At 33.7% G+C, this 21596-nt stretch overlaps 2 protein-coding genes across 3 annotated transcripts; both read left to right on the top strand.

Annotated features, from left to right (window-relative positions):
• The first annotated feature begins 1730 nt into the window (after nt 1-1730).
• On the top strand, nt 1731-11314 carry LOC149901017 (glutathione S-transferase 2-like). Of its 2 annotated transcripts, none has more exons than XM_090112037.1 (5): nt 1731-1827; nt 9486-9625; nt 9986-10153; nt 10447-10589; nt 11006-11314. In XM_090112037.1, exons 2-5 carry the CDS (start codon nt 9493-9495, stop codon nt 11174-11176), a joined length of 615 nt encoding a protein of 204 aa, XP_089968163.1. In that variant the 5' UTR covers nt 1731-1827; nt 9486-9492; the 3' UTR covers nt 11177-11314. The 2 variants fall into 2 exon arrangements, with proteins under 2 accessions (XP_089968163.1, XP_089968165.1); XM_090112039.1 differs by lacking the exon at nt 1731-1827 and adding an exon at nt 9281-9295.
• Nucleotides 11315-13205: 1891 nt separating this feature from the next.
• LOC149901016 (glutathione S-transferase 2-like) lies at nt 13206-18417 on the top strand. The gene is made up of 5 exons (XM_090111470.1): nt 13206-13351; nt 14997-15135; nt 16392-16559; nt 16725-16867; nt 17994-18417. The coding sequence occupies exons 2-5, from the start codon at nt 15003-15005 to the stop codon at nt 18162-18164; spliced, it is 615 nt and encodes a 204-aa protein (XP_089967596.1). The 5' UTR covers nt 13206-13351; nt 14997-15002; the 3' UTR covers nt 18165-18417.
• Nucleotides 18418-21596: the final 3179 nt, after the last annotated feature.

The raw sequence follows: 21596 nt of genomic DNA, 5'->3' as shown, positions 1-21596 counted from the left end.
GCGGCCGGGTTGATATGCCAGAAAGTTTCAATGCCCTTTATTGTTAATTGTTAACTAGCGACCCGCCCCGGCTTCGCACGGGTGCAATGCTGATACTAAATACACTACAGAAAAATTGTGAACGTTGTATATATAGGTATAAAAATATAGCGGCCCGCTCCGGCCTCCGGCATCGCACGGGTAGGTATAAAATACATAGCCGGGCGGCCGCAAACGCTACGTCCTGCAATTTTTAAATCTGTAATATCTTCGAAAATATTCACTTAAATCATACGGTGTAAAGGGCCATATAGATCTATATTAAATGAACAATGTATCCATGGTATTTAATTGGTTAAGGATTAATGCTGTATTGGTTAAAATCGCTTCGAAAATTAGCCATTATTTGTCGTAAAAAGTAAATGACAAAAAAAAGTTATTGTGGGTTATCCATAAGAGATAGACATATACCATCGCGGACTTTTCTGTAGACCTTTTCAATGTGTATAATACTTAGTACATTATTTTGATAAAACTCGTAGGGTTCAGCCTGCGTTTGCAATGTAAGCGGAATAAATGTAATTTTTTACGACATCACATTAGAAACCTCAAAAATAACAGTACTTCTCCACTACTTAATGGATCTTATTATACATATAAACCTTCCTCTTGAATCACTCTATCTATTAAAAAAAACCGCATCAAAATCCGTTGCGTAGTTTCAAAGATTTAAGCGTACAAAGGGACATAGGGACATAGGGACAGGGAAAGCGACTTTGTTTTATACTATGTAGTGATGTACAAAATAAATGTATCTAGGTATGTTAGTATAGCTTTTTTCTTTACCTTTTTAAATATTAAAAATTTAACAATATCAACACGTTTCATTGGTTTTTACTTCAATGATCTTAAATGATTACGAACGAATTATCCACTGTCGTCAAATAAACTCAAAAGAGTGTTCTGTATTGATTCTTCTACGTTAGGGCCCAATTTAAAGAGGATTTAGGGGATTAATATACTGTTTACAAGATCTCTAAAATATTTTTATTTACAAACAAATTTGAAATTTCCCAGTCCTACAAAACGAATTCACAGAGCAAGTAATTGACAGGAATGTCAATTGATGACAATTGACATGCACTTATTGACAAATGACATGAATAAAGAAAAACAAAATTGTCTATTGTAACTATCATAAAGTGAACCATTCACTGCTCAGAGGAATTAGGTTTATTCCTCTGAGATTCACTGTATATTTTTTAATTTTTATCTTTTTATGAGTATTAATTTTCTTGTAATATGAGTAGCGATACTAAATACTAAATGGCTAAAAATATTAAATATAACTGCTGAGCAGTAAATTTATTTTTAACAGTTTTTTAAATGCGAATGAATGGAAAAACATATTAATTATTTTTATTTTAATAACATTATGACATTCAAAATTTGATTTTTAATAATGTCCAATATTCAAATTTAAAGAGATCTATTTATTAAATGAACTTGCTTAATTAAATTTTACAACCATATTCTAGACTTTAATTGGAAATATTTGTCTATGGTGGATTATTTCTATACCATCTCGGAGCAATTCTCCGAGTACCTATACCATAGTCATTTCTCACCACCATTGATAGCCCTAAATAATATGCTGTGGTTATCGGTTCATGGCACGGCACTACAAAGTTGAAAGTACTGTATTATCTGTGACTGGCATGGCACTGGGAACTTTGCAGTTCATATCATAGATAAAACTTTATATAAAAACGCTTGGCAGATTGTTTCAAAGCGCGGTTAAGTTGAGTTATAACACGGCCACGGGCGAGATCACTGAATTTTTTAATCGTAAGTAATATTTACGTGTATTTAATTTAATATACCTTTTAATTCGACCCAATAAGTTTTTTTGTAAAAATTACGAATAATATTATTATAAAGGATTCGTTTGTAGGTATAATTTAGTAATAATTTTAATTGCGCGCGCTTCGTGACCGCATAATACCCAATTTTTTTAATAAATTGTTTTTATTGAAAAATAAAATTTGGGAAACTCAACGTGTTTCCTTAACTTTCAAATTAAGTTTCTGTTTGGATTCTAAAAGGTGATTTCAGTTATTTTATGGGCGAAAATTAAGGATATTTTTATTGTTTCTTTAAAAATACATAATATTTGTGAAAAAAAAAAATAAGAATATCTACTGATAAGAAAGTAAATTTTAAAGTTTCAGATTTACGATACAATTACAGAAAACACAGTGAGTTTCATAAAATTTAATAAGTAATTACTTAAGTACCTACCTAATTTTTAACCGACTTCAAAAAAAGGAGGAGGTTATCAATTCGGCCGGTATGTTTTTTTTTTTTTTTTTTTTTTATGTATGTACACCGATTACTCCGTGGTTTCTGAACCGATTTACGTGATTCTTTTTTTGTTCGACGCGGGATGGTGTCGAATTGGTCCCATAAAAATTTTATTCGGATAGGCCCAGTAGTTTTTATTTTATGAGCATTTTTGTCTGTATTTGTAAATGTTGCAAGTGCAAGTTTGAAGTCGGTTGTTTTTAACGCAGTTATGTAATAATATTATATTAAATCAGTGTAGGTACGTAAGTAGTTAGGTCATCAACGACAATTTAAAATTCGGTGAACTAGTAGATCCCTTTGGAATTTATTTGTCCGTTATCGACCAAAATCAGAGTGAATACCGGCACGGCGTAAAATAAAATAATTTGGAAAATCCAAAAGTGCACGCCTCATAATTTTTTTAATAAATATTTATTAATTATTATTTTTATTTATTTAATAACAATTAAACCACATCGAATCAGACCCTGAAAAATGAAAGGGTTCTATTCCTGAGCATACTCAAGCGTAAGAGAAAAAAAAGACTCGATTAGTAAAGTATTTCGGTCGCTATCGTGTTAACAAGAAAAAGGATCCGCACATACAGACACACGGACGTCCAAGACAGAACTTTTTTAAACTGTTTTTTAACTAGTTTAAATAACAAAAATGACATCAAAAATATCATGAACGTTAAAAATAGTGTTTTTTCTTAATATGTGTGTGTATGTATTATCTTACAAGTGCAATGTATGATACATAAAGACATTTTAAGTTTGAAAAATCAGATGTTTTGCGCGAAGTGACAGTAGTACCCACCTCAACGCTTCGCTTATGAGGCGTGCAAAATAATAGCAAATTATATTATATTCAATGATGGTTTTTTTTGGATATTTTAAAGTTCGTAATTCGTATAAGTATTCCATAACATTCCATGACATAGGCTATTGAAAACGCGAGCGAAGCCGCGGGCAGAAATCTAGCAGACAATAAATCAAATAATATAATAAATCTAAGTCGAATAAAACTCATAAATCTATTTCACCGTCTATTACAATAGCGCAGGGGGGGCACACTCAGAACTGTCATGTAAACGCATAGACGACAGCGACGCGGGCGGTGAATGGTATAACTAAAATTAAAAAAAAGCCGCCATCTTGTAATGATGCGCGACTGTCATTGTCAACCATAGTTGTCAACTCTCCTGGCTTTCGGTTCGGACGGACGTTGATGCGATTTCGAGGTTATCTCATTTGTTTTTGTTAAATATATGGTTATCTTTTAAGTTTTTGTTTTGGTTAAGTTTTGTTTTGTTATTTTGTTACTTGTTTTATTGTTGTTAACTGTTGTGAACGTTGTGATCATGAGTTTTCAACGGAGGAGATTTTGCGTTTTTCGGTGTGCCGCTTTAGGTAAGTTATAATATAATTATACTAATTGCTTATGCAGTGTAAACCTCATGTGTAATTGTATGTAGTGATACTTTTACCGATATACTTGTAAAAGCGTCGAAATCACTATACTCTGGCTGGTTTTCCGTACAATGAGTGTAACCTAGCACTATATGTATAGCTTAGCATCACACCGTCACACAATAACGATAAAAATGCGTTACTAAGTAAATATTAAACCTTCATTTTCCTTGTTACCCAAATTAGTAAGGAACTGCAATAGACTTAGTATTTTTGTTTTGTTAGCCTGTAATAAACTGCTGTTGCCTGTTGGCATCATAGAACCGCAGATTAAGAAATTCGTTCATATGTTTACAAATTGGGATTGCCATGCTTGCACAGGTAGACTCGTAGTCTGTTTTTGGGTATTATTAATGCAAGATGAGAATTTGATTTGTGTGCCATTAGCACAACAGTATGAATAACTCAATGTCAATATTGAAGTGGGGGCACTTAGAGTAGAATAGAATATTTATTAAAACTTTACAATTTATAATAGCCCTTGTTGTCTGATAGGTCCCAAACTAGGCAGAGCCTGTATCTTGGGACCTTATAAATAACAATAAAATATTTACAAAGCAGCGTAATCATTTCGACTATTGTGTAAACCGGATTTTTCCTCTGAAATGTTTCCTTCTGCCTTCTTAATGATGCATGATACCACTGCTAGTTGTGTGAACAACGTACCCAACAATCAAATTGGCGTAAAAATACTACTTTCGAGCTTCATGAGCACTTGCTGTTTACCATGTTTTTGTGGTAAACATATTGTAGATTGAATTCAACACCCCATTCAATACATTCATTCATGTGTACCATGGCTAGGATTTAAATTCCCAAATGCATAAAATGACTGGACAGTGCAAAAAGCATCATCATAATCAAATCTGCAAGCAAAATCTATGTCAAATATGGCACTACCATTAATATATGATCTTTCAATTAACATACTTCAGCACTGTAACACATAAACATATACCAAATATATACATAAAAGAATTTTATATAGTTATTATTAACTAAACAAAGTTATAATAAAAATAAGATGAGGCATGAACATTGAACATGTGATGTTTTCAGATGAGCGAGGTGTTCCACTTCACCAGTTCCCAAATCCCAATAAGCGGTCTGACTTATTTGCTGCTTGGGTATCAGCTGCTGGTGACTATCTCAAGGAAAATGATCCTATGCGGATATTCAAGAATAGAAGAATTTGTGATCAACATTTTGATCCTTCAACTAAAATATCTGGACGTCGTCTTATTTGGTCAGCTGTGCCGACAATTAAATTGCATTGTAAGTAAAACTTGTTTTCATTTCTTTCGATATATTTTTGAAATATTATTTGCTTCTTTAAGTCTGCCATGATCAATGACATAATTATAGGGTGGCAGGGCTGGCAAAATGCCACAGGCCTCCGACCCAAGAGGGCCAGGCCTAAGAAGTCGCTAGCTCAGAAATATTTGTGACGATCTTTACTGATAGGGCCCCATCAAAAGAATGTGCCCCCATTTTGCACCAGTATAGAACTTTAGAATATTCAGTGGTCTAGTTGGCTTTATTGTTACATAATAATACTGTTGTAATTTTATATTACAGGTATACGGCAGTCAATAGCAAGTATTGTAGAGACTGACCATAGTTACTGTGGATCCCGAAGAGAACATTTACAAAGCAGGACTCTGATGGACATCACAAACCAAGCCCTGCCAGGTCCTTCTTCTTCAGAAACTGTTGCAATACCTTCTGGGTCTTCCGCAAGCACTTGTTTAACAGTAAATGAAAACTACCCTGCTCGGTCTACAAAAAGGAAAATGAATGCAGGTAGTGTATAAATATTATGTGTCTTGAAATCAATTTGACTCATCCTTTACGGAACATATTGTAAAGCAGGGACTGGGTAGGATAACCCATTCATTCGATTATGACTTACAAACAATATCCCTTTCAAACAGTAACTTCTTCAATGAAAGACTTACCCATCCCATTTCTATGATACATGTATATTTGTATAATTATAATATTAGTAAATACATATTAGTAAAGATACTTCTTTCTCTGACCCACTACTTTTAGTAGTTACTTTACAAAGAATCATTACTTATTATAAGATTGAGTTTTCATACTTATTTTTTTTTGATTTCAGAACAAATATTCAGATATCTTTTAAAGAAAGCAGAAGCCACGCACGCAAGAAAGGAGCGAAAGAAGACGAATGATATTAGGAGACTGCGCCAAAAAGTGAAGATGTGGAAGTCACGTCTTCAGCAGCAGAAAAAGCTGGCAACTCAAAAGGACTTTGAGAAATTGACTAAAAATATGACAGAATCGGCCAAATTATTTAGCCGAATGCAGTTTGTTGAAGGCAGAAAAAAGAAAAAGGGACACAGGTTTACTCAGGAGGAAAAAATTTTGTCCTTGTCGATTTTTAAAAAAAGCCCTAAGGCTTACAAATTATTATGTAAGCATTTTATATTACCTTCGAAAAAAGTAATAAAAGCAATGCTGTCTAAGGTAAAATTGTCGCCAGGCATAAATTTTAAAATTTTTCAAGAATTAAAAAATACTGTAACAAAAATGTTACCTCAAGATCGTCTGTGTACATTGATATTCGACGAAATGTCGATATCACCACAAATTCATTACAATGTTTACACAGACGATCTTGTAGGATTTGAAAATTACGGCGATGGCGAAAAGACGGACAAATTTGCCAATCACGTCTTAGTGTTCATGATTAAAGGGGTAAAGAAAAATTTTAAACAACCTGTTGCATACTACTTCACGCAAACTTTAAAAAGCGATAAGCTTAAACAAATTTTGAAAAGCATTATAACAAAAGTGCAAGCAACAGGTTTAGAAATTATTGCAACCGTGTGCGACCAAAGTTCCCCAAATGTTAGTGCTATTAACAGTTTATTATTGGACTCGAAAAAAATATTTTGCCAAGAAAAAAAGGAATGGCGAAATGATGTTCTATACATTAATAAAAAAGTTATAATACCTTTATATGATGCACCCCACTTAATTAAAGGGGTAAGGAACAATTTGCTAAATAAAGAACTAAAATACATTCATGAAGATAAACAAAAAAGCATTAAGTGGGAATATTTCCAGCGAGTATTTGAAGCGGACAGGTCGCACGGTGAGTTGCGTCTTTTGCCCAAATTAACGAACGAACACTTAGACCCGGATAAAATAAGGAAAATGAAAGTAAAAAATGCCGCTCAAGTACTGAGCTACAGCATGGCTGTTGCAACAGACAATCTAGTTGCCAGACAAAGTGTTGCTGAAGAATGTGCCAATTTGATTCCATTTGTATTATTAATGGATAAATTATTTGATTCATTGAATGCATCTAGTTTTTCAGTGCCCAATGGAAAAATTTACAGGGCTGCTGTGAAAAGAAATTCTCCTCATCACAAGCTATGGCTAGATGCTGTGCAAGTTCTGAAAACAGTAAAATTTGTATTAAAAAAGAATTCCCAACTAATAGAAAAGTCTGTACCAACTGTTACTAACTTGATTAAGACAATCGAAGGTTTTAAGACACTCTGGCAACTGTTGTTTCGAAAGTATTCCTTTGATGCAATGTTGACGCGACACTTTAACCAGGACCCACTAGAAAACTTTTTCGGAAGTATCAGAAGTTTAGGTGCCCGTAATGTGGCACCTAATTGTATGGGATTTGAGGGTGCATACAAAACACTCTTGCTGAACAATTTCAGCAGCAATCATTCAGTCAACGCTAATTGCGAAGAAGACCAAAATGATTGCTTACAGTCGATATCTTTTTTAATAAATTATAAAGAAAATATTTCAGCACCATCACAATCCCAAAATATTGCAATTGATCAGCCCCTAGAAGTAATTGAAGGCATCAGAACTGTGTTAGACACAGGGGCTGATCAAAGAATTTATGTATGTGGGTGGGCCCTGTCAAAATGTTTGCAAAAAATTGTAAAAGGTTGCAAAACATGTAAAAACACGCTATTGGGCAATCCGGAAGATGCCAAGTATAGATATATAAGACAAAAAGAATACAACAAAAATAAACAATGGCTATGCTACCCATCTGATTGCTTAATAGCGTGTTTCCAAGAAATACAGGAAACAACAGTTGCATTCCTGAATAGTGAATGCTACAAAAAAAATATAAAAGAAAGAATTAAAGCCTTTATCGAATTATTTATAGATTTTAATTTTATTGATTGTATGAACCACAAATAAAAATTTAAAGAAACTTTTGTGGATACATCCATCAACTTAATTATATTCAGTTGGTGCAGATCTCTTAACAGAATATTAGACGGCAAATTAGCTTATGATGGGGAGGATAAAATAAAGAAATCAGCACAATTATATTATAATAATTATAAAACCTATAGAAAATAAAGCCATGTTGTGTCCTAGTTCAGTGTTCCACAAACTTTTTCCATGCATGGTGCACCTATGAAATCAGGATATTTTAGAGGTGCAGCACCGTAAATTCAATTCAATTTTTTATCAAATATTTATTGCTTATTATAAAATTAAAAGTGATCATGGAAAAGGCTTCTATCATTTCTTCCCACCTGGAAATAAATGCATTCTATTCCATTTAATGAGAAGCTTTTCCCGCGGCAAGCCAATTATTATTGACCACGCACGGCACATCGGTGTGCCGCGGAACACTGAGTTAAATCTGCTAAAAACAAAAGCTTTAGTTATTTCAGTGCAGTGCAATTATATATATAGTATATAAATCTCAATTCAATAAACGTGAATATCGCTAAAGAAATTGTTTTTTATTCTCACCCCTGGTTGCCCTCATTACTTTGGCAAATTTATTATTTACTCAACTTACAAGGCAACTTATGGAGTGAGAGTAGGTATGTTTACAAAAATATTACTAACTCCACAAAAAGAAAATTGTCAGGAAAACGACGCTTTTCGTGGTGTTAGTAATATTTTTGTAAATATACTTTCGCTCCATATCTGGTGCTATATATATCGATATGCATACTGCATAGCTATATATATATATACACTCCTTTAGTTATCCTACAAAGTTGCAGATGGCAGCACGTTCCATACATGCACTTATTACCACAGAGTAGCCACTCTATCTCAGCTATACATTATTCCTCTATGCAATAGCGGCAGGTGAATAAGTATTCTCGTCGAGTAACATTCAAATTGGAACATTCTGGATCTAGGATTTGAGCTCATAGATATTCTAGACGCACTCACTTCACCGACAAAATACACGGTTTATATTAAATCCAATCCAGTCAATGTTAAATTGGTATTCATATCAGCTATCAATCTTTTGTTGATATTACAGTTTATTTGTGTTAATCGATTGACCTTGTTCGGTATTTAGTTACTAGTCTGTCGGATTTAGGATTTTTTTTATTTCGTATGAAATTATTATTAAATTTTAATTGGAAAATTCAATTAAAAATGAATATAGGAAGACATAGTTATATTTAAAAGATTTTTAAATTATAGTTAAGTAATGTAAAGGTTCAAAATATGTAGTATTTATTTATTAAAAAAATAATTTAAAATAGAATGTAAAATAGAAAGTTCTTCTGATTTTCTTTCTCCAGTTTTCTTGAAATGTATTTAGTATCCAACGTTTTGAAATACCGCATAAAACTCATTTGAAATATGTACATATATTTTCATGTAAGTATACGATTTTATACAGGTTTCTTTTTTCAGAAACAAAATGCCGAAGGTTGTATTGAAGTACTTGACGCTGAAGGCCCTCGGAGAGCCCATAAGGCTTCTTCTAACGTATGTGGGCCAGGAGTTTGAAGACGAAAGATGGACCTATGAGCAACTGTACGGCCGAAGAGATTGTGAGTAAAATAATATATTATATAGTACAATCCGGAGACCCGTATCCTTTCCCTTACCCATGCAATCCTTTCATCAGAGCCGGTATTTTTTATGGTTCTGATCAAAGCGATATGGTCGACCTTGTTGGCACGTATATGGGTAGATTAAAATAGATTAACCTTACATGTAAATAAAATAAATCATCAACATTAGAGTTTTTTCAAATTCTTATTATGCATTCTTTTAAAATCGTCTTTATGGACTGATTTTTTTGGTATAAATTTGGTAGCAAAGGATATTTTTCAGCGTTTCATTCGCGAGCGAAGTGAAATTAAATTGTGTTAGTAAATATTTATTGTTCTTTTTTTTCTGTGATGCAGTGATTCCCTTCGGGCAATTGCCAGTGTTAGAAATAGACGGCAAGCAGTACGCGCAGAGCCTCGCGATTGGCCGCTACCTCGGCCGCAAGTACGGGCTCGTCGGCGATAACCTAGAACAGGACTTCGAGATCGACCAAAATGTCGATTTCTTATACGATATTAGAGGCAGTAAGTTGTGAATATAAGGAACAAGGTATTGTAGATGGCAGGTTGGAAATCGCTATGAATGGAAGAATGATAATAAATAAATAAATAAAAAAAACATTTATTTGCAAGTAAACATCACATTTAACGCGTCTTACGTTCCGGGCATACCCTTTTTATTTAGCTTGCTCTCCGTAATATTGTTTGAAATCGGTCCAGCACTTCCAAGTTTAGAAAACAAACATTGAAAATATAGCCAAAGTCTTATTTTATTAGAAAAACAAAAATAGTAGGTAACTGTTGATTCCGCAATACAGGAGCGGCAACTGTACACTACGAACAGGACCCGGAAATAAAGGCGAGGAAACACGCGGAAAACACAAAGAATTGGTATCCAGTGCTCTTGAAGAAACTAGACGATATTATCAAGGAAAACAATGGACATCTTGCTGCAGGCAAGGTGAGTTATATGTTTGTTAAAATCTAAAAAAAATAGTTCAACGAAAAAAAACGGAATAAAATCGCCATTCCATCAGGACAAAATATGACCAATAAATTCAATGAGCTGCTCAAACTTGAGGGTCAAACGTTAAAGTCTTGGGTAGACGATACATAAAAGAGTAGGATTGCAATAGGAGGACTTTAATACATAGTAGTAGTAGTAGTAGTAGTAGTAGTAGATACATAATTAATTACAATTCATTTTTTTAATCCATCAAGCCCCAGAATCACAGACACAATAGAAAGACTATTGCGTCGTGGCCCAATCGGGCCGTTCGGGGCTCAATCGGTTAAGTGATCTAAAGTGAAGAAATTAGTATCTCAACTTACATAACACAAATGCTTCAAAGTCTAATCATAAATTATGAATTCTAGCTGACCTGGGTGGACTTTGTGTTTGCGGGCATGTTCGACCACCTGCGGGTGATGCTGCAGATGCCGGACCTGGGCCAGCAGTACCCGCGCTTCCAGCAGCTCGTGGACTCCATCTACACCATCCCCCGGATCAAGGCCTTCAGCGACAAGGCTCCCAAGTGTGTCATGTAGACTCTGCTCCTCGCATTGACCATACCAATTTTAGTTTACTTTGAGTGGAGTGTGATATGATATTGTAACAGTGTGCCAAAGGCAAATGTAATATAATCAGTATATAACGCAGTCCCCTATGTTATAAGATAACTGTTCAAAGTGCATTTATTTTTATAAATAATTTGTTCCTATTGTTTATTTTTAGGATATTAACATTTTATTTTTATAATGTTTTGAAAATAAACTAAAAATCAAATTAATGTTTTTCATTTTCTATTCAAACGTTAGAAAACCTAATAAGATTTTGTATACATAAATCTATACTAATATTATAAAGCTGAAGAGTTTGTTTGTTTGTTTGTTTGTTTGAACGCGCTAATCTCGGAAACTACTGGTCCGATTTGAAAAATTTTTTCGGTGTTAGATAGCTCATTTATCGAGGAAGGCTATAGGCTATATATTATCACGCTACGACCAACAGGAGTGGAGCCACGGGGGTGAAACCGCGCGGAGCAGCTAGTTTTATGTATATATACCTAATGATTAATTTCCAACTTCTGATTCCCAAAAAAACTTTTACTGATTAAATACTAAGCTACTAGATTAAAACGACTTGTTTATGTACAGTTTATAAGTTACCATCATGGACGTATAAAAAAAGACGGACGGTATATCGCCTAAACATTGAGTGAAGCCTAGTAATGGCGGCGAAACATCCATGTGTGTGTGCCATGTTGCCATGGCAACAGTTTTCTTGATGACAATGGCGGCTGTATATTTTTCTATAAATTTTGCCGTAATAATTTTGTCATTAAAACATAAAAGAAATAACTTGCTTCCCTGTGGAATGTAATCCCTTGTGTTTTGTTATTTAAAATTGTACTGTTGCGACACCATTTAACCACGAAAGACGGCATTTTAAATATTTTTTGTGAGCGTGTTTATTGTCTTTACACGATCGCTAGCTTACTATGGTGGCTTCACGTTGTTTGTTCGTAATACGGCGTCCGTCTTTTTTTATACGTCCATGGTTACCATTTATTAATATATTGTTGTAGTTTCTCTTTACCTTCAAATACATATAATATCTCAGATTCCAGATATTCCAAAAATGACTTGAGTTGATAATACTTGTCAAGTATCTACATTCTACATATTAAAATTTACAATATGAACACATTTTATTGGTATTTTACGTCTTCTCAACACCATAATTAATAATCAATCAAATCACCCAAATCATGTCAAGATATTCTATATAAGTTTTACTTTGACTAGCTCTTTGCGATTTTTGGATCTATTTTCATTCTTCACATGATTAACATAAAATTAAATTTAAATAAAACTAATAAAATTTATGTTTCTAATATTTTTATTTACAAACGCGAGTCTCAAAATTCAAGTCACTGACCATTAACGGACACGTCACGGATGACGGAAGGAATGTCAATCACAGATGTCAATGTCGCACTTCGCAGGCTGTGTTCGCAGCAAGGTTCGCGCGAGGCATGTCGCAGGCAAAATGTAATCTCGCCGATTACAAACGCGCAGCATTTTGTAATACGTTGAGAATTCGTAATCAGAAACTACATAAACTTTATGTGTAGTTTTAAAAACAAGAACCCTTAGATCATTACTTAATGATCTAAGCAAGAACCTAACCTAACCCACCCCCTTATCCAAACAAAAAATTTCTGATTAGGGCTTGTAATACTTTATTAATACCTAGTTTATATATTTTTTTACTACGTGCATATCTCAAAGATCGTAGCAAAGATGCTTTTTTGACAGTACGCACTGATGAAAAGCTATATATTATATTGAAAATTCAGGAAAAAAAACGACTACTGATTTTTAACTAATACGTAGAATAGATACTAAAAATTAAATTATATTTCCTTTATCCCCTTTCCTTACCCTTTTCACATCGGTTTTCCACTTTTTCCAACTCTTTCTTAGATCATTATGTCTGGGATTTATTCTCTGCAAATAAATATTATTACTGGCAGCATTATTTTGGACGCTGACAGCAGGGCGACTACGGGACATCTTTCGTGGCGCAATTCTAAAGTAAAGTTTGTAAAACCATTGTCACAGTACCTACACCTACTGTCCTACATAGCTCTCGCGTTCGGACTACGTGTGTGGTTGAGTTGTTGCACTTGATAATAATCGATCACTAAAATTTTCATTGTAAGTAATATTTACTTTTGTTTAACTTATATTACCTAACTATTTATTATGAGAGGCGAGCACGAAAACTTTCGTCAAAGTATTCCGAGAATCTTAATCGAGATTATGACGTCATTAATAATCATGTTAAAATTGAATAGAAAAATATTTTTACTGTTGCTAGGTGTTAAAAATTGAATACAAATTATATTTTACTTGATGAAGATATTTATATGTTACCTATCATGTACTTACTTTAAGTTTACTCGTTTTAGAGATAATCGAATATAGGTTATAGTCGTTATAGAACCGGTCATTCCTAATAAATGTTTATGTACCTACCTACTAATTGTATTTTTCCAAGGTCTCAAGGTCTATTGTGTCTAAACTAAAATTGTGTAGCATTCAAATTAGAACATTCTAGATATCTAGCAATTTAGCATCTTGATTCTAGACGCACTAGATTCAAACTCAAATGTTCAAACTGTCATTGATAAATGATAGGTATCCGGTCTTTATGTAGGTATGTAAGTATATTCAATTACTTAATGTTATGTACTTAGGTACCTATTAGCTTCCTATTAGTTTATTTTTGTTAATCCACGGACATGAAAACTTAAACTGAACCTAGTTATTGAATTCGAAATAGTAGTTATATCAAAATATAAACATAAAGGTACTTAAAGGTACCTAAGTCTAACCATAACGAAATTAATTGATGCTATTGAAGTACCTCCTGTACATGTACGCGGAATCAAAATGTAAATAGAAGTATGTTTTATCTAGTAGGTACCTATATGTGTAGTTATCTGTATCAGACGTCCTACCGCCTCGGCCCACGGCCGGTGTAAAAAGCTGAAGCCTGAAAGGGACATCACATAGGTAATATAATTTGCATAGGTATTCTGATAACGTAAAAAACACTTAAACATTACTAGATTCGTGTAGAGGGTATATACTTACCGATCCGCTAATTTAGTTTAGGCCATAATATCTATGAAAACAATCACTAACGTGTGTGCGTGCGGATGGCAAAGTTGGACGTGGTTGGACGGATATTTAGGGGTGTACACAGTACAATGTACGTACACGTAATTCATCGAAAGAGTATTTTTTACGTACTCAGTAAGAAAAACTTTATGACCCATTCAGCTTAGTACAACGACGGTGGGACACCCTGTGCATTTTGTACAATAAGCAATATTATAATGTTTTGAGTTTGAGTTTAAGTAGCAAAAATAACCAATAAAAAAATAGTAAACGACGTAATAATACATATTTAGAACTTATTGCCTACCAGATATTAAATAAAATTTAATTGGGTTTAGATATTTATAATATCGTGTGGCTTTTATCTATGCTATCTATATTTAATCTGTGATAATACGCATGCGGGGCAATCCCGCGTACGCAAAAATAATAGGTATTTATTCCAAATAACAAAATTATTAAATTAATAATATTTTCTACTGAAAAAAATCGTGTAAAATACTTGAAAATAGACCCTGATCATGGTTTCAAGGCACGGCATAATTCAAACTATATACCTAGGTAATATTTTTAACTGACTTCAAAAAAGGAGGAGGTTATCAATTCGGCCGGTATTTATTTGTACCTTTATGCAGTATACGAGATTAATTATATTATAAAGTTTTCTTGTCCCCAGGACAAAATGCCTAAGGTTGTTGTGAAATACTTCGATATTAAGGCCCTCGGAGAGTCCATCAGGCTTCTTCTCGCGTATGGAAACCAGGAGTTCGAAGACCAAAGAATATCCTTCGATGAGTGGCCAAAACACAAACCATGTAAGTAAAATAATACAATGTAGTTAAACAAACTTTACAAGCGCAGCTTCGTCCACTTAACAATTTATGTAATAAAACCTTCCTCAAAAACCACTCCATCTATTAAAAAATCCGTTGCGTTTAAAAAATTTAAGCATACATAATATATGAACGGTCAGATAAAGACGGAAGGTGACTTAATTTTGTTGTTTTATATACACTATGTACTGATTAGCTCACAAAGGTTTGTTGTAAACAATAAATATATCCCATCGACTTCGACTCGGAAAAATTAGAGCCTGTGTCGTGAGTTGGGGATAGGTAAACTATCTTTGTAATGGAGAAATAATTTTCTATAATATGGATTAATAATAATTATTATGTATTAGGTTGTGACGTTATTTATTACAAGCAAATTATAAATAAGTAAATATAAAATTCACTATCATTTTTAATGTAACTAACTAGTAAGTAATGATAATTTAAACTTTTGCAACAATTTGAAATATTTCATTACTAGTTTTGCTCTAAGCATTTTTGTACGGCAAAATTATACAGCAATTGTAAGGTAACACGATAAAAAAACGTTGGCTTACAGGTTTGAAGACGAAATATACGATTAAATTAAGGAAAATTTTCAACTATTAAATATACTTATCCATAAAAAATTTACATTAATTTAGTATAGTCATATAACCTTTATAACGACTCTTTATTAGTAGCTAGTTTATGTTACATTTGAATTTTACGCATCTATAATGAGAAACTTGAATGTTTATCGTTCTAAAATACAAGCATATTGTATGTTTGATATCTGCTAACCTTGAAACTAAATTACCACTTACAGTTTTATCCGCTGTATTGTTATTCAAGTGTTAGGTACACTTTATAAAATATTATAACCCAAAACTTATCTTCATGTTTTTATTTGTTGGATTTGTATATGATTAGCTGAATAAAGTAAACATTTAAAGTGTAAAAAAAGGTTATTATTCGTTTTCCAAAACTTAGTAAGTGTCGAAAGCGCATTATAGCTAGTGTACATTATAAAACGATTTACACAATAATTCTCTAGAGTCTAGTATATGTACTTATAATTAATTTCGTTCTCATGTTCAAATGATGCTACAATTCCTAAATTTACTACTTGTCCAGTTTTGAATCCATTTTTCTTATGTAAAACCAACCAGTCCAAAGACATTTTCTTCTGGGCTACTAAAAAATACACTTCGCAATGTAATTTTTCCTTATAAATGCGTATTTCACTTGTGCTCCAGCGACTCCTTTCGGGCAAATGCCAGTGCTGGAAATAGACGGCAAGCAGTACGCGCAGAGCTTTGCGATTGGCCGCTACCTTGGCCGCAAGTACGGGCTCGTCGGCGACGACGCAGAACAGGACTTCGAGATCGACCAAAATGTCGACTTCGTGAACGACATCAGAGCCAGTGAGTCAAGCCATTAGTAGGTTTAAGAAAAAAAAATTGAAAAAAAAAATGGTTTTTTTTTTGTATTTACCACCAGCTACCAGTCACAACAAATCATACAAAAATAAAAAACGTTCCTCTTTATTATATAAGTACAAAAGATTCATTGTCGTGTTCACATTACAGAGGCGGCGGTTGTTCAGTACGAACCGGACGCGGACATAAAGGCGAAGAAACACGCGGAAAACGTGAAGAATGTGTATCCAACGCTTTTGAACAAACTCGACGAAATTATCAAGAAGAACAATGGACATATCGCCGCTGGCAAGGTGGGTTATTTGTAGATCAACTTATATAGACGCAAAAAATAATATATAAAGATTATATGTAAGAAAAATCCTGCATTTATTTTTAATAGTGCTTAAGCACAATAGATCAATTCGTTTTTAGAGAATCAAATAATGTTGGCAAGATGCTGTCCTATATTTAAATACCTATATGTGTATAATCATGTCAATTTTGATGGTATGATCCTTAGAGTATGATCATTGATCAGTCAGTCAGTCAGTCATTATCTACTGAAATGAGGCCCCGTTATATAAATAATATTATCTGATAAACAAAATCTGAATTAAAGCTCAGATAATATAATACTATACGAGTAGTAAAATTATCTGATAATTCTTTCTATTTGTGAAGTATAGATTTTTTTATGTTTGTTACTTTTTTGTAGTAAGAGCAAAGACATGTTACAAAGGGAAATAAGAACCACCATGTTATACAGCAACTAAGTAAAATCACGTTCCTTTTGGATGAAATATTAATTTTTTTTTACATTTTTGCAAAGACAATTATAATGTTCGTTTTGGATAACATATATATATTTTTTTTTAATTTTTGCAATAGTCGACAAAACTATAGGTGTTTAGAACCCTCTTGAAAACTACTTAAAAGTAAAAATGTGATATCTGTGACCTATTGAAAATGAAAACTGGCTAAAATCTGCGGAGGGTAAAACGAAAGAACGATGTCGCGGGTGGAAAGCTATAGATACAGATGCAATTAAAAGTGTCTGTCCAAAATAGTCTTAAACACAGATGGCTCAGTTAACAAACCACAAGTAGTTTTTTATCACAAATTCATGAAAACTTATGAGAATTTTTATGGCACTTTCATTATAGGGAGTAGGGAGGGAGCCCGCCTCCTTGGTACAGTGGTTGACGCGTGAGCGTAAGTAGAACCGAGGGGTCCTGGGTTCGATTCCCGGTGGAGACGAAAAAAAAAATGTCTCGGTCTGGCAGGACACAGAAGCCTGATCACCTACCCTAAAGAAAATGGATCAGTGAAACAGATGTATGAATAATGCATCTGCCCCCTACCCCACTACGGGGACACGGGACTTCACTTTTTACTTTTACTTTTTTAGTAATGTATATTTTTTATATTTAATCGCAGCTAACCTGGGCTGACTTTATCTTCGCGGGTATGTTCGACTACCTAAAGGTGATGCTGCAAATGCCAGACCTGGAGAAGCAGTACCCAAGCTTCCAGCAGGTCGTGGACGCGGTGTACACCATACCGCAAGTAAAGGCCTTCAGCGACAAGGCGCCCAAGTGCAATGCATAGATACTACAACATTTTATGTATAAACTAAAGACTATGTTTCACAACTTTCAGACCATAGACTTAAGTCGATTGTTGATAATATTTTACTATGTACTGTGTATGTATATTGGTATTGTGATGCAAATGTTTTGTAACGTCACATGGCGTCATGTCACATAGCGAAACATCACATAGCGTAACTTCACATAGCGAAACATCACATACCGTAACATCACATAGCGTTATGTCACGTAGCGTAACGTCACGTAGCGTCACGTCACGTAGCGTAACTTCACATAGCGAAACATCACGTAGCGTAACATCACTTATCGTCACATCACGTAGTGTTTTTCAACAATAAAAACACAATAATTTTTCACAGTATGTATTCTGTAAAGCCATCCTAGAAAAGACATCTTTAATAAATACTCACATCAATTAATATAATGAAGAAATACCTCATTTAAAAATGTCCTAAACTCAGTATCAAAATAAAACACAATATTTTGTACCTCTTGAGATTTGTCTCTATGAAGATTGGTTGCCATGGCCAAAATAGCATTTCTATAGTATTGTATAGAATATAGATAGACAAATATAATATAAGGTACCTACAGTATATGTACCTCAAGTTATTAAAAAATATATGTATTAAAGACAAATAGGTATATAATGTCAAAGATTTGGTACAAAATAAAATAGACTTCAAAACTGCATTTTTTATATATAAAAAAATATTTTTTTTAATTTTTAATGGGTAACTTTGGGCAGAATTATTTGTAACGCTCATTGCACATTAAAAATATATTTAAAATGAAGAATGAGATTATAGCAGCTATGTATTTTTAACTTGTACCTATATATTAAACTGAAAAACAAATGCAAGTTGTTTTATTTTTAACCTAATGTATGGTAGATAAACCCTATATTATTACCCAAATCAGACCCGACTTAAAATTATTGTTACAGGAATCAGGAAATACATGTAGGTAAGTATTTGACCAAATTAATATCAACAGCATTTTCAATTTTAATTATTCTCAATCTATTTAAATTGTATAGAAATCTTTTAAAATTACATATATTTTGTAAAGTAGATAGGGCTGACAAACTTGGTTGACAGTAAAGCAAAAGAGTTATCTTGTATGGGTGATAATTAAAAGAAATTTCGATTTTCGAGATTTTGACAAAATCATAAGGGTGCTTATGTACGAGGATGTGTGGCAAGGAATGTGTTTGAAATAACCTATCATATCGCTTTCTTTAATTTGAAGGTGTTGAAGTTTGAAATCTTTAGCATTTGCGATGGGAAGCGATACTATTGGTTGTTTACAAACACATTCCTCGCACATTATTGGTATGAAAACACCCTCAATCTACCTGAAATGAGACTATAACGGTATTAAAAAAATGGGTTGTCTGTAAAGTCGGTTTACTGACGATAGTTGAACGTGACAACGTCTCGATTGTGCTTCTTTGTCGCTCGTTCCGCGCTCTCGCTCGCACTTCAAGCCTTACATGGAACGCCTCATGAGTCAGAGGAGCGAGGTAACGCCGCATGAGTCATGTTTTTTCGTGCGTGCAGCCGGCTTTATCGAATTATAAGACGTTGTCACGTCAAAAATCTCACGATTACTGTTTGTGTCGTGTGAGTGTTTGTATGGAGTAATGAATGAAAGGAACGATGTTTCTAAAAACAAACGCTAAATGGATTTTAATGAAATTACGTACACAGGGAGTCCCAAGAAGTATGGATATACTGAAGCTGTGAGGTAGAGGACCTAGAGGGCTATCCGAATAACCCCCATATATTATGTTATGCGATTTTTCGTATTTTAGGAGTTATTATACAACGTTACAACTATATTAAATGCGAAAGTAACTCTGTCTGTTTGTCTGTCTGTTACGCTTTCCGGCTTAAACCTCTAAACCGATTTTGATGAAATTTGGAACAGACAATCTTAAGACCATGAGATAGAACATAGGTGATAGGCTACCTTTTATGAAAACACCACGCGGGAGAAAGCTCGTATGACATAAATGAGAGTTCGATGCATTCGATTTTTAAGTTAACATGATCTATACACCCCAATCCCCTATATTTATTTTTAGTTATACTGTTGTACATTAACTGATAAAAATATACCTACTTATAGATATTATTCTCGCTCTTACGATATGATGTTATCGTGTTTATTATTACTAAAATGAAACGGCTTTTGCTTATTCATAGTTAATAGATACTTTTTGAGCGAAGAGTTCCTACTTATCATGTAGCTATTCTTAAATAAAATGTGAATGCTAAGGCCGCGTTTCCATCTGTAAAAAAACTTCCGCAAGAAATGTCCGACAGTCTGTCTGACAGCAGCTTTTAAACAACATCGCATAACATAATTTCTTGCGGAAGTTTTCTTGTAGATGGAAAGGCGGCCTAAGAGAGAAACTGACATATTGCCTGACTACCATGTCTATCAGAAACTTACACTGGGCATTAACATACTGCCCCAAGTACTGCCCCCTAGATAAACGTCAATCTCATACATTCGTAGCCTATTCTATTGAACGCTACGCTAACAGAAAGCCACTTGCATAGGGGGGCTGAAGAAGATTAGAAACATGACATTGCACCAAGCACTCGATCTTTTATAGTGTAACTCTTAATAGGTACTAAAAAAAATCTCTAAATGCACCCTTTTTTCCACCAATAATGTGCGAGGAATGTGTTTGTAAATAACCAATAGTATTGCTTCAAACGCTATAAATACGCTTTAAACTAAATGAAGCCATATGATTGGTTCAAACAATCACATTCCTCGTTACACATCCTCGCAGATTATTGGTGTAAAAGCACCCTTAAAGAAGTAAAAACAAAGATTTTTAAAACAAGATATTGATTTGTAAGAGCTAATCTGATAAAAGGTATCCACGACCGAAGTCACGGCCAGACAGGTTATCCAATTTCGATACTAATAATTTGTTATCTACAAACGAGATTGTACAAACCTTTATTCCTCTGAGGTACAAACAGTATTTTTGTACACGGATCTTTGAGCACGTGGCGAAATTCAGCTTGTAAAACGTCATTTGATGACAGATTGTCGTGTTATGTTGTTATCTTTGGTTGTTATTAAGTGCCAAAAGATCCCTGTATTACGTACTTACAATAATAATTGATTACTCAGCATGATAACCTTCTATACCGTGCCACGATGATTACCTTTAACGATAATCCAATTACATTAATTAAATACCACTTAGATAATATAAATTGTTAATAAGCTATCTCTTGAATGTCTTTTGAGTATTGTTTTCTGTGTACATGTGTGTACCATAAATCTAAAATAATAATCCAATGCGTGCTGCCACTTTTGGCGCTAAAACTACTGAATCGATGTTCACGAAATAGGTCGTATAGAATATAGAAGATGTTAATGTTAACAATGGTAAGGATAG

The sequence above is a fragment of the Colias eurytheme genome, chromosome 17 (genome assembly GCF_061535395.1).
Source record: "Colias eurytheme isolate Ceu_HAF_F1 chromosome 17, ilColEury1 Martin Lab GWU primary, whole genome shotgun sequence".
NCBI lineage: Eukaryota > Metazoa > Arthropoda > Insecta > Lepidoptera > Pieridae > Colias > Colias eurytheme.
The sequence above is the reverse complement of the archived record's forward strand: the minus strand, read 5'-3'. Positions and strand labels throughout refer to the sequence as shown.